Source organism: Canis lupus, chromosome 10 (assembly GCF_011100685.1).
Source record: "Canis lupus familiaris isolate Mischka breed German Shepherd chromosome 10, alternate assembly UU_Cfam_GSD_1.0, whole genome shotgun sequence".
Taxonomy (NCBI): domain Eukaryota; kingdom Metazoa; phylum Chordata; class Mammalia; order Carnivora; family Canidae; genus Canis; species Canis lupus.
In genome coordinates, this window is record NC_049231.1 from 50,322,049 (window position 1) to 50,335,673 (window position 13,625).

Here is a 13,625-nt window from a genome sequence, read left to right on the forward strand (position 1 = left end):
ATCACCTCTACACTAATAAATATGATTTGTGATAATCCATAAAAAATGATGCCCAAATTTAGAAAAGATTTTATGCATTGAGTCTTATGTTAGCATTAGTCTCTTGATCTGAGTATTCAGCACCAGCAAAGTATACAGCACTTTGTGCTTGTATAACTAAGTTGTGAATGTAAACAAAGTTGTCAGACTTCTCCAATAAACTGACCTCTTACAAAATCATATCCTATTCAAACATTTCTCCCTACTTAATACTGGCATCCACCATTGCAGACAGACAGTGTCTTTGTAAGTCAGTTTTTCTGTCATTATTAAATGATGTTTAATAGTACATTGCACATAAAATGCAAATCCAATTCAAAGTGAAATTGCAAATTTTACCCCAAAATGCAAGATTTCATGAAGTTGAAATCTTTAATTTCTTTCTCAAAGTGGATTAGTTTTCCTCTCAACCTGTTGCACAGTGGTCCACCTGGGACATCTTTAACTGTTCTCCCAGTGTGGACCCACTTTATCCTGGATCCCATGCCTCCCTCTTTCTGGATTTACTCCTTTGTTTTGCTGTATTTTACCATCAGTGGCTTCTTTGAAAAGGGTATTAGAAAGGCAATTTTTATTAATTTTTGCATGTTGGAAAATGCCTTTATTTTTGTCTTCACGATTGATTGAACACAGACTTCTGAGTTGAAAATAATTTTCCCTTCTTCCTCTCTTTGTGGATACTAAGTGGATTTAAAAAAAAATCTTCCCTCTATTTAATGCATTCTGTTTTCAGCCAGATTTCCATTGTTCTGTCTGTCTTATACTTCCATCTCTCATTCATGTTACAGGCTTTTCACAGTTGCCTGGTGGAGGCTTGGTTATGTGGCTGGGATATGTGAAGATCAGGCAACTGAACGGTGAGCCAGTCTTTTTCCTGGGGTTCCCTAAATATCAGGATGTGGTTCTCTTTCCTCTAAGCTCACTGAGTTTTTCTTTTCTTTTCTTTTTTCTTTTCTTTTCTTTCTTTTCTTTTCTTTCTTTTCTTTTCTTTTCAAGATTTTATTTATTTATTCATGAGAGACACACACACAGAGAGGCAGAGATATAGGCAGAGAGAGAAGCAGGCTCCCTGCGGGGAGCCTGATGGGGACTCAATCCCAGGACCCCGGGATCACAACCTGAGCCAAAGACAGACATTCAACGACTTAGCCACCCAGGTGCCCCACACTGAGTTTTTCTAGAGGATAAATTCTACTAATTTTTTGCTTGGGGTCAAATGTCCAAAGTCCAGCATTTTACATTAGGAGAAGAAAGGGAGCACCAGGCTTAGATTACTCTGTATGTACCATTTCAATTAATTCCCTGGGGTTCAACTAATTCCCTATGCCTCACCTTATCTTCCCCACCCCAAGTCCTGAGACTCTCTGCAGTTCTAAGAGACAAACAGGCTGCCATCTCTTCTGGACCACCCCCTGCCTGCTTTTTAGCTGGTGGCTTCCTCTACTTTGTCCAAAAATTGTTGAAATCTTTTGTCTGCCAACGTTTCCCTTTTTTTCTCTTTGTCCACGTGGATTTATTTATTCTTTTTCTACCATTTTTATTGGGATTTGAGAGTGAGAAGGGATCGTATGGCCAATTGGCAATCCTGAGAAGGAAATCATCTATTACTTTTAAAATAGAAAATATAAACTTTAAATTCAAGTAGCTATTATGACCATGATTATAATGAAGCAAGGATACTCAAATTGATACTCAAATATTCTACATATGCAGGAAATCCATTTATTTAACATTCATTCTTGTAGATTTTTTTCTGACTCTGCATCTTCAATTATGTCAAAATTGGATTCTCCCATAAGAATCAACAGACTTTTCTATTTGATAAGGAAAATATCCGTAAAAATTCCCAACAGAGTGCTTGCTTCAGCAGCACATATACTAAAATTCCCAACAGAGCAAGACTTTGTGAATTTTATTTTTCTTCATTTTGTAGAGTCTGTTATGGAATTATCTTTAGGTTAATGTCAGAAACTGTAACACATGTTTTGTGCACAGAACAAACAGCTAATGATATAAAAATCTAAAAACTGGAATCCCCTTCTTATAATTCTTCCTCTTTTCACTGCCTTTCCTTTATCCCAGATATCTTTTCTTTTCTTTTTTTTTTTTTTTTTGAGGATTTTATTTATTTATTCATGAGAGACACACAGAGAGAGAGACATAGGCAAAAGAAGAAGCAGACTCGAGGGGAGCCCGATGAGGGACTCGATCCCAGGACCCAGGACCCCGGACCCCGGGATCATGACCTGAGCCAAAAGCAGACACTGAACCACTGGGCCACCCAGGATACTGGGATATCCCCATATCCTAATTCACCCAGGATATGGGGATATCCCAGTATCCTAATTCTTGTCATCTCATCTATATTCCTGGAGGATGGGGGTGGAGGTGGGGGATCTAATAAGTCACTAATTCCTCAGTATGAATTGGATCAATATATTTCTCCTTCTAAGAGCTTTTGCATTTAAAAGAGGACATGTGAAAAGGAGAAATCCCCCCAAAAGATTTTTCTACAGTTAAATCGAGAGTGGCACATGTCTCATTTCAGATCTTAGGCTGCCATATCAAAATCCTTACTATGGGGTGGGGGGGGGCGGACCTGACTGGCTTAGTTGGTGGAGCATTCGACACTTGAATTCAGGGGTTATGAGTTCGAACCCCACACTGCATGTAGAGATTACTTAGAAATTAATTTTTTTTTAATTTTTATTTATTTATGATAGTCACAGAGAGAGAGAGAGATGGGCAGAGACACAGGCAGAGGGAGAAGCAGGCTCCATGCAGGGAGCCCGACGTGGGATTCGATCCTGGGTCTCCAGGATCGCGCCCTGGGCCAAAGGCAGGCACCAAACCGCTGCGCCACCCAGGGATCCCTAGAAATTAAATTTTTAAAAATCTCTACCTATGGAGTTTCAGGCATTGCTGCAGTGAGTGGGGACATAAAAACACAAATTTCCCTTCTGGGCCTGTCAACTAATAAATGGCTTGTGGAAAAGCCTTTAGATCCAAAGCCTAAGAGGACAACTAGCACTTTGGTTCTTTTGAATTTGGCTTAGGATACAGGCTCTGAAGGGATAAGTATGGGTGTCTCTTTCCTCCTTCAAGCCTTTTCTTCACTCCTGCCCTTATTTCCTTCCTCAGCCTGGAGTCAGCACCTGCTGAGTGTATCAGAAAGTTCTGGAGATGGCTCTTGGGAGGAAGGAGGTACATGTGTGCTTCTATCAACAGATAATATTAAACTTGAGTCACAAGTGTCTAATTTTGGGTTCCACGTTTCAAGTGGTGCATGCCAAGCTATTTGGTCCTACACCAGTCAGACACACGCATTGTGAACCCTGGACTTTCGTTTAATCTGCGTAGGTTTCTGTGTGCTTGTATGGGTACACCTTGGTTTGGTTATTGACTTAACGATGTCCTTGCCCTTCAAGAGAGAAGGAGAGCCCTGGTAAAACGTGTCATTTGCCATTGAATACTCAACAATACTTACCTAGCATAGGGCCTCCCATACACAGCCACCGAAAAGAGATGTGTAGAATAGATGAAAGAACCTCTGTTGGAGTTAGCTAGACTCAGGTGAGTCCAAAGAAACTTTGCTGAGAAAAGACTGGAAGTTCTAACATCCTAAAGGTGTCTCTGGGAAAAAAATATGGCAAATGAAGAAAAGGCAATGTAGCAAGGCTCCCAGCTGGCATCTAAGCTGCATCCATTCATTTTAAGGATCTTAGATACTCAGGGCCGAGCAGGCAGGCTGGCAGATGGACCTCTTAGGAGAGAGAAGCCTTCTGCCTGTGAACTCATCCTACTGCAAAAAGGGTCAAGCAGGCCAACCTGGGCCCATGAACAAGCCTTAGTCATCAGTGAGGAATGGTGACGCCAGAGACAACACAACGTCTGCCACTTGGATTTGACCCCAGACCAGCTCTAAATGTCCAAAGGCACTAAGCAAGTCACTTGATCATGCTCACGCACTAGGCAGCACAGCTTAGAGCCCAGGTTTTGAGGTCACCATAGACAGGGTCTAAGTCACAGCTCTACTTTCTAAATAACCGTGTGACCTCTGTTAACTAACTTCCATTTCCTGACCTGTGAAGTAGAGGTGAAATATTAACCCACCGAGTTGGGATCCCTGGGTGGCTCAGCGGTTTAGTGCCTGCCTTTGGCATGATCCTGGAGACCTGGGATCGAGTCCCAGGTCAGGATCCCTGCATGGAGCCTGCTTCTCCCTCTGCCTGTGTCTCTGTCTCTCATGAATAAATAAATAAAATCTTAAAAAACACACACACACACACACACACAATACTTAACCCACCAAGTTGCTGCGAGGATTAAATGCATCTGCACCAGAAAACACTTCAATGAGTGATGGTGGCTATCATCATCAATGCTAATGAAATACAGTTGACCCTTGCACAGCGTGGGGGCTGGGGCACCGGTTACACATGGAAAATCCATGTATGTATAACTTCACGCTCCCCCAAAACTTAACTACTAATAGCTTACTGTTGGCTAAAAGCCTTACCAGTAATATACTGTCAGCACATATTTTGTATGTTGTATGGATTATATACTGTATTCTTACAATAAAGTAAGCTAAAGAAAAAATATTAAGATCATAAAGAAAATAAAATACATTTATAGGACTATAATGTATTTACCGAATATACTGAGTTTACTGAAAAAAACCTACATGAGTGGGCCCGCACAGTTCAAATCCATGTTCTTCAAGGGTCAACAGTAGCTTATTTATAAAGTTCCTTCCAGTTCTAAGAGTCTTTAATAGGGAACACCTAAGTGGCTCAGTGGTTGAGCATCTACCTTCATCTCAGGGCATGATCCTGGGGCTCCAGGATCGAGTCCCGCATCGGGCTCCCTGCATGGAGCCTGCTTCTCCCTCTGCCTGTGTCTCTGCCTCTCTCTCTCTGACTCTCTCTCTCTGACTCTCATGAATAAATAAAATCTTAAAAAAAAATAAGGGTCTTTAACAATTCTATGATTGTATTGTCAATTTCTAGAACAATTAAACTGAATGACAAAATCAATCAAATGAGTTTTTTGGATAAAGGTTAAGTAGCATTCTATAATGGCCTGAAGATTACTGCATTTATCTCAAAAAGGTTTAAGAATGGTAAGCAGCATTTCTATACCATACTCACAGAGCACACCGTCATCTCCCACTGTTGGGATCAAAGGAGTTTGCTTTCTGCAGTTTACAAGTTTGTGGATCTAAACCAAACCCACATTCTGCTCTGGGAATGCATGTTTAGGACAGACATGAATCACAGCCCTGGGCTATTTCTTTGTCTTAAAACATTTTCCATGAAAGTATTCTTTTCACTTTGTTGAAGGACAGGATGTTCCAAATCAGTGAATCACTTTTATTTATGAAATAGAATGGATGAGGTGACATCAATGAAAATGGCAGAATAAGGAGCTCGAAAAATCTCTCCGTAAAAGCAATGAGAACAAAGGCAAAAACTATCAGAATCAACTGGCTTGAGCCATTTCACATCCCCAGCTGCTTGTCCAGGACGCCTAACCTGGACAGGACTATTGAGTCTATTGAGAACTATTGAGTCTCTTCTCACTAATAGTAAGCAAATCATTATTAGCTCACAGCATTCATTTAAAGCATATATTTCAAGGGGAACAGAGTCATTACCCAGCAAAAAAAAATCCAGGTGTCTTGACTGCTTGCTGCCAAAGCCATCTATACATATGCATCTATTTTCTTTCCTCCCATCAAATAAGAAAGGTGTAACTGTCCGCCTCCCATTCCACACACACACACACACACACACACACACACACACACACACATAGAAGGGGGGGGAGAAAGAGAGAGTGAGAGAGAGAGAGAGAGAGAGAGAGAATAGCCAACAGAGAGTACATACTGGGGGAAAACATGAAGCACCCTGGAGGAATGGTACCTTATGTAGTAGAGCGGAGAGAGAGCCGAGGCCCACATGCCTGGAGAGGGCCTTCCAGGGGGACAGGCTGATTTGCTTCACAGACCCCAGGAGAAGGTCAGGAATTTTAGGCAATGAGGCCCCTGTCAGGTGGGAATGGGCAGGTGGTGGTTGAAAGTAGAAGAAACTGGTAGTCTTCTCTCCAGGTATCTCCTCCTCACTCCCTTCCTACATTGCAGGCAGGGCACGCGGTTCATTTCTGGGAGACTGCACCAGGGAACTGGACACAGGAACCCCAGGCACTCTGAGGACAGGAGCTTTTACCCAAAACAGGAATTAAGTGAAATTCTCCACACATCAAGCGGTGAGACCCCCCCAGCCTCTTCCCAGACTTAGCCCCCAGAACACTGGCAACTGGCCTATACTCTAAGCTGGAGGCTGAGGAGTCATTTTGAAGCTACTGTCATGTCCAAGAGAAAAAAGGTCTAGGACTACCCAAAGGAAGAATTTCCCATGTCCTCCTCCCATCAATCCGTTGTGAAATCCAAGGGACATACTCCCCATCTATCTTGCTGTCCTGTGCCTGGTGTGACAAATTACTATAAATTTGGTAGCTTAAAACAACAGATTTTGGGGACACCTGGGTGGCTCAGCGGTTTAGCGCCTGCCTTCGGCCTAGGGTGTGATCCTGAAGTCCTGGGATCAAGTCCCACATCGGCTCCCTGCATGGAGCCTGCTTCTCCCTCTGCCCCCTGCCTCTGTGTGTGTGTGTGTGTGTGTGTGTGTGTGTGTGTGTGTGTGTGGTCTCATAAATAAATAAATAAATAAAATCTTAAAAAAAAAAAAAAGCAGAATTTGATTCATAATTCTAGAGGCCAGAGTGTGAAATCAGGGTCACTGGGCTAAACTCAAGGTGTTGGCAGGGTGCTGCTCCCTCTGGAGACTCTAGGGGAGAGTCTGTCTTTGCCTCTTCCAGCTTCTGGTGATGGTCACCTTCCTTGGCTTGTGGTCACATCAATCCAACTTCTGCCTTTGTGGCCACATTGTCTTCTGCTCCTTCTCACATCTCTTCCTGCCTCTCTCTAATAATGTGACCGCATTTAGGGCCCACTGGAGAATCCAGGACAATCCTAATCTCAAAATCCTTCACATAATCATATGGGCAGGGCAGTTTCTGTCACACAAGGTAACATTCACAGGTTCTAAGAATTAGGACATGAACACATCTGTGGGACCATTAGTCAGCCCAGCACACCACCCACATACAGAAAGTTTTCAATCAGCCTTTTCACTTCTCACATTTGTTCGTGGGATCACAATTTTTTTTACCTTTAGTGGATATCTGAACTTCTTGTTTTATGAAGGGTCCACTCATGGCCTTCATCTATTTTACTTTTCTATTGATGTTTTCCCTTGAGATTGTTAGATAAGGCCATTAGCCCTTTATCTACCACATCTGTTGAAAATATTTTTCCTAATTTGCATTTGCCTGTTAACTTTGTTTACAGTTTGTCTTCTGATATACAAAAAATGTTAAGTGTTATGTGACCAAACCAAATACTTCTTTGCAGTTCAACCACTGCTCTTATCTCAGAAAAATCTACCTTATTCTAAAATTAGATATGGGCTAATATATTTTCATCTGGTTTTATGGTTTATTTAATTCTTTTATCAACATGGAATTTATTTCAATATGTGGTAGGAAGGCTCTAACTTAATTTCTAAGTTATTTAATCAACTGCCCAGCATAAAATATCTCTTCCTTTGTCTACTGATTTGTCATACCATCTTTATCAAATATAAAAATCTTATATAAGTCCAGGGTCTGTTTCTGAACTCTGTTATCTAAATTCCTCTTTCAGATGTTCACTGTATATCTTTCTCCCCTTGGGTTTCTAGTTACAAATAGGTAACTCAAGTCCATGAAACCACCCCAGAATAATTTCATATTGCTTTAATCCTTCAAAATGTTTATATAATTGTTTTTTGGCATCCTAATAGTTAATTATCTAAAGTTCATTTTTATCGTGACACATGAACATATATTTGGAAATCTGTGGATGCAGGAAGGCATTTTCACATTTTTTAAAGAACCCGGAGATACTTTTCCTTTTTGTTAATACAATGATCTATCAAATATCTCTGATGATTTTATTAATTCATTAAGTCAATAATACCATGTGCCAGGCATTTTTCCAGGTGTTATGTATGCAGGACAAAAACAGACAAAAATCCCCACCTTCATGAAGCTTACATTCCAGTGGGGAAGACAGATAAAATAGGACAGATTTATGTCTGAGTGTAGTGTATCAGTGATGAGCAGTATGGAGGAAAATAAAGCAAGAAAGAGAGCACAGGAAATTCTGAACAGGTGACTAGGGATGACCTCACTGAGCCTGTGATATGAGTCAAGACCTACAGAAAGGAAAGGAGATTTTACTTTTCCTCTGTAACTTGACACAAATGGGTTACTTATATTGAAATCCCTAGTATAGCTTCAGATACACTTGAAGTATATCTCAAGTCAATTACATTAATCATTCTCTGCTTATCTACTACAGATAACAAAATATTAATCTTGATATATCAGAAAGAACCACTGCATATCTTAAACATCAAATTCATCATGAGTTAATTGTCTATAATATACTTACAGGAGTGAAGTAGCTTGTTGGAAATCTTTGAACTGTAGAACGAAATACGAAGCTTCTATATTTAAAAAAAAAAAAGATGATTTTCTAAATCTATTTTTTAACGTGAGAACTTTGTTAACTTATTTCCTGTCTCTCACTAAGCACTTAAAAATGCTAATCTAGGGGTGCCTGGGTGGCTCAGGTCATGATTCCAAGGTTCTGGGATCAAGCCCCAAGTCAGGCTCCCTGCCCAGCGGGGAGCCTGCTTCTCCCTATCCTGCTCCCCTTGCTTGTACTCTCTGTCAAATAAATAAATAAAATCTTAAAAATATAAAATAAAAATGCTAATCTAGATATGATGAACATAAATAAGTTTTAAAAGCCATTAGTATTGGTTAAGAATGTAAATAAAAAGGCATGAGTGAAATTAGTAAAAGCAACTTGATAAGTATATAATTACCTGGAAGCGTGCTTGGGAACTGGTGCAGGAAGTAGATCGTATTGCCCTGGTGAAAGCTTAACTGACTACATAGAATGGACAAGGACACCAAAAATAGATTAATACAGATCTTAAGCTCACTTTATTTTATTACCTGTCATTCATAATCCTTTATTTTATGACTATACAGCATTATATAATTTATTCTCTATCTTAACAGTGGAAAAAGTACATTTTCAAAGATGGAGCTTCAAAACACCACTTTTCATGGTAAATTTTATGATAATGTGCCTGAGGTGATGCTGATGCATAGAAAAGTGCTGAACAGTTGACCGTATTTTAAAAGTGCTAGATTCAACAAATCCATTTAAGTACCATTTAGTGAGGCTTCTCTGTGGGTAAAGCACTGCTAGGTGTGATGGGGAGAAACACATGGTAAGAGAGATACGGTCCCTGACCAGCAGGAGTGAGAAGGCACATACACAAACAATTCTAATATAAAATACTATTTTAAAAAATTATAAGTTGGAGACTTGGGGGTTGGGAGAGATGAATTAAATCCAACTAAGTGACCTATAGGTAACCTCACATACTCAATGGTGAAAAGCTAAAAGCTTTTCCTCTAAGGTCAGGAAGAGGACAAGAGTGCCCACTTTCTCTCTCCTCACCGCTCATGCTCTCTGTTGCTACCTCTGTCTCTCTCTCTCAAATAAATAAATAAATAAAATCTTTTAAAAAAAAAAGATAAGAGATAAACGTTGGTCAGGATATGGGAAAAAGGAAACCCTTGAGCACTGTTGGTAGGAATGTAAAGTGGTGCAACTATCATGGAAAATAAGATGGAGGTTCCTCAAAAAGTAAGAAATAGAACTACTATATGATCTAGTAATCCTATTTCTGGGTATATATCCAAAGGAAACAAAATTCATATCTAAAAGAGATATCTACACATTCCCATGTTCACTGTAGCATTATTTACAAATAGCCAACCTCTGGAAAAAACCTAAGTGTCCACTGATGGATGAGTGGATAATGAGTATATATATGATAATGAATAAATCTATATATATATGATATATGAGTATATGATATAAATGCTATATATATGTACATGAATCATATGTATGTGTGTACATATACATATCTCACAGGAATATAATTCCAATGTGAAAAGAAATCCTGCCATTTGCAACAACATGGATGAATCTGGAGCACATTACGCTAAGTGAAATAAGCCAGAGAAAGACAAATACAGTTTTGTATCTGTCATATGTAAAATCTAAAAGAGTACTCATAAGGCCACCTGACTGGCTCAGCTGGTGGAGCATGTGACTCTTGATCTCCTGGTTGTGAATTCGAGCCCCACGTTAGCTATTGAGATTGCTTAAAAATAAAATCTTAAAAAAGAAAAGGGTGCTCATAGAAACAGAATAAATGGTGGTTGCCAGAGGCTGGGGGTGGGGAAATGGGGAGATGATTGTCAAAGGGTACAAACTTTCAGTTATTATAAGTTCTAGGGCTATCATGTACAGCATGGTGACTCTAGTTAAGACTGTATTGTATGCTTGAAAACTGCTAAGAGAGTAGATCTTATGTGTTCTCATCACACACACACACAAAATAGTAACTATGTGAAGTGATGGATGTGTTAATTAACCTGATGTCATAATCATTTCATGATACATACAAAATATAGATTCTTTTTCTTTTGAGGGGCACGAGGGACAAAGAGAGAGAGAAGGAGAGCCCAATGCAGGGCTCGATCTCATGACCCTGAGATCATGACCTGAGCCGAAATCAAGAGTTGGATGCTTAACCAACTGAGCCACCCAGGTGCTCCCACATAATGCATAACAATATAAAATCATCATATACACCTTAAATATACACAATTTTTTCAATTATACCTCAGTAAAGCCAGGGGGAAATAATTAAATAAATCCACCTGAGTGGTCTAAAGATGGCAAAGACAGTGAGATTTGAGTGGGACTTTAGGGAAAGCAGGACTTCCTCAAGGGGGCCAAGGAAGGTCATTTTATGGAGAAGAATGTTGCAGAAGAGACCGTCTCTTTGCCCATTGCCAAGCTTGTTGCAAACTACCTGGGGGACTCCACTGTCTCTCTATCTATAGATAGTAGTCCAGAAGTTCATGACATAAGGAGCATGAGGAACCTAAACAGACAGAGAGTGGGATATGTGAGAGGGGAGAAAAAGAAGGAAGAGAACTGGAAGCCAGAGGAACGAAGACTCACTGGACCTCTAGACCTCTAGAACTTCTTATGCTGAAGGAGCTGGCAGGGAGGAGTTTTATTACAAAATCCTGGGAAGATTCCTTCTTTCAAGGGAACAATCTCCCCCACCCCTTTTATTTTAAAATCAGGTTTAAAAATACAATACTGCCTTTGCTGAAAATGAGGCATCCATGTCCTGGCATTATCTGCCACAAGGAAGTTCAGTTATCGTATTTAACCCCACAGCTGTCTTTCACATTTTTTTTTTCAAAGATTTTATTTATTTATTCATGAGAGAGGCAGAGACACAGGCAGAGGGAGAAGCAGGCTCCATGCAGGAAGCCCAACGTGAGACTCGATCCCAGGTCTCCAGGATCATGCCCTGGGCTGAAGGCGGTGCTAAACCGCTGAGCCACCCGGGCTGCCCTCTTTCGCATATTAATACACTTTTGATTGCAGACGCAGCTTTTTGTGGATACAGTGATAAGAACAGTAAATATAGATTTTATGATGAAATACATACATTGTCCTGATGCACCTGTGCCTTGTTAATTGCTTATTCGACATAGTAAACACCAAAGAGACATGAGTTTGTTTGTTTAATCATGCCATGGGAGCACAGGAATGAATTTTAAACAGATGCTTTCTTAGGGGCCACAGCATTTTATTTCTTGATATTGATGATGGTTACATGGATATTTGCTTTCTGTTTAAACTGTCCATATATGCTTTATGCTCACTGTTTTTGTGCTCTCTCTCTCTCTCTCTCTCTCATGCACATATACCCACATATACAGGAGAAGAAATAAGAAAGAAGTGAAAAGTGGGGGGAAAAAAACGACCCTTAAGCTGCTGTTTGCTCTATACTCAGCAACCACAAAAGAGTTACGTAATAAAAGTACTCATAGAAAAAGTCTTAAACAGCATTAATCTAGAAAGGAATACTGGTAACCTATTGCTTCTATACTTGTCCTACTTTCTTGGCATTGGCCATTCTTTGCTATTTAATATAGCTGAGAGAGGGCTATTTTTTTCCATAAAGTCTTAAATATCCAGCTGCCTCTTATAAGAAAGTATTACTCCGCGCATTGCTGACCTTGTTGCAAGCTATCTGGGTGGTTCCATTATCCTTGGGTCTAACGGAATATACATATACACCAAAAAGAATGTATATGAAAAAAAAAGAATGTAGGGCACCTGGGTGGCTCAGCGGTTGAGCATCTGCCTTTGGCTCAGGTTGTGATCCGAGGGTCCTGGGATAGAGTCCCCCATCACGCTCCCTGCGTAGAGCCTGCTTCTCCCTCTTGCCTATGTCTCTGCCTCTCTCTCTGTGTCTCTCATGCATAAATAAATAAAATCTTTTTAAAAAAGGATGTGTATGTGCATGTGTATGTATGTATATGCATATGTGCATGCACATGTGCACACGGGTGCACACACATACACACGCACTTTCCTAATTCCTATATATGCTTCTCAGTTCTTCATTTGTAATGTAAGGCTCAGAGAATCTAGACAATGTGCCCATGATAATACCCGACTCTAGCTAATTGTTTCAATCCATGTTGATTAGGCACTCAGAAATCTTACAATACCTTAGAGTCATCAAATATGGCAAGATGATATTAGTGTGGATACTTAATTCAGTTGTGTTGTACCAGCACCATCAATGTCAGAAAACTGGAAAAAGTAAAAAAAAAAAAAAAAAAACTTCTTAGGTCCTTGGTATGACAATATTTTGAAAATCTGGATCCATAAGTAGGTGGGATGGAAGAGAATAGATTGTTCATCCGTTTAGAAGCCCTAGCAGAATAATCATAAGGTGAATTCAACCAATGGGCTGGTAGGTGTAATATTTTTAGGCCCTACTAGTAGAAATGTCATCAAATACACCTTCTCTCTGAGAAGTAAAGTCTCTTATGTCATATGAAAGTATCATTGATTCACTGCTCAGACTTGGGTCTGAGGAACAGATGACATAGAACTTTTTCAAAAAGAAGCCTTCCTCGTGCTAGCAATGACATTGTCCTTAATTTTGCAAGTACCCTATAGTGCTCACTTTGACAGCACGTATACTAAAATTGCAAGTACCCTGTACTTTTCATCAGCTCCAAACGAACTAAGAACTATAAGTGGGTCCCAGTCCCTGAGACAAATTCTCTGAATTCATTTTTCAACACAGTTGACAATGATCAATGGATTGGCCAGATTTTCTCAATCTTAGACTCTCAAGGACGTCTTTTGAATACATTAAAATGGATCCTTTGGGGTGCTGGGTGGTTCAGTGGGTTGAGCATCCAACTCTTGATTTCAGCTCAGGTCATGATCTTAGGGTTGTGAGACTAAGTCCTACATTGGGCTCCACGTTCAGCAGGGA

General features: G+C 40.1%; 1 protein-coding gene across 1 annotated transcript in view; it reads right to left on the reverse strand.

Moving 5' to 3' along the window:
- STPG4 (sperm-tail PG-rich repeat containing 4) overlaps nt 1-13,625 on the reverse strand; it is a 38,525-nt gene that overhangs the window by 14,259 nt on the left and 10,641 nt on the right. The window contains exons 4-5 of the mRNA XM_038551228.1: nt 9,039-9,103; nt 8,600-8,654 (exon numbers count right to left, since the gene is read on the reverse strand). Of these exons, the coding sequence (XP_038407156.1) occupies nt 8,600-8,654; nt 9,039-9,103 (120 nt within the window). The remainder of the gene's footprint in view (nt 1-8,599; nt 8,655-9,038; nt 9,104-13,625) is intronic.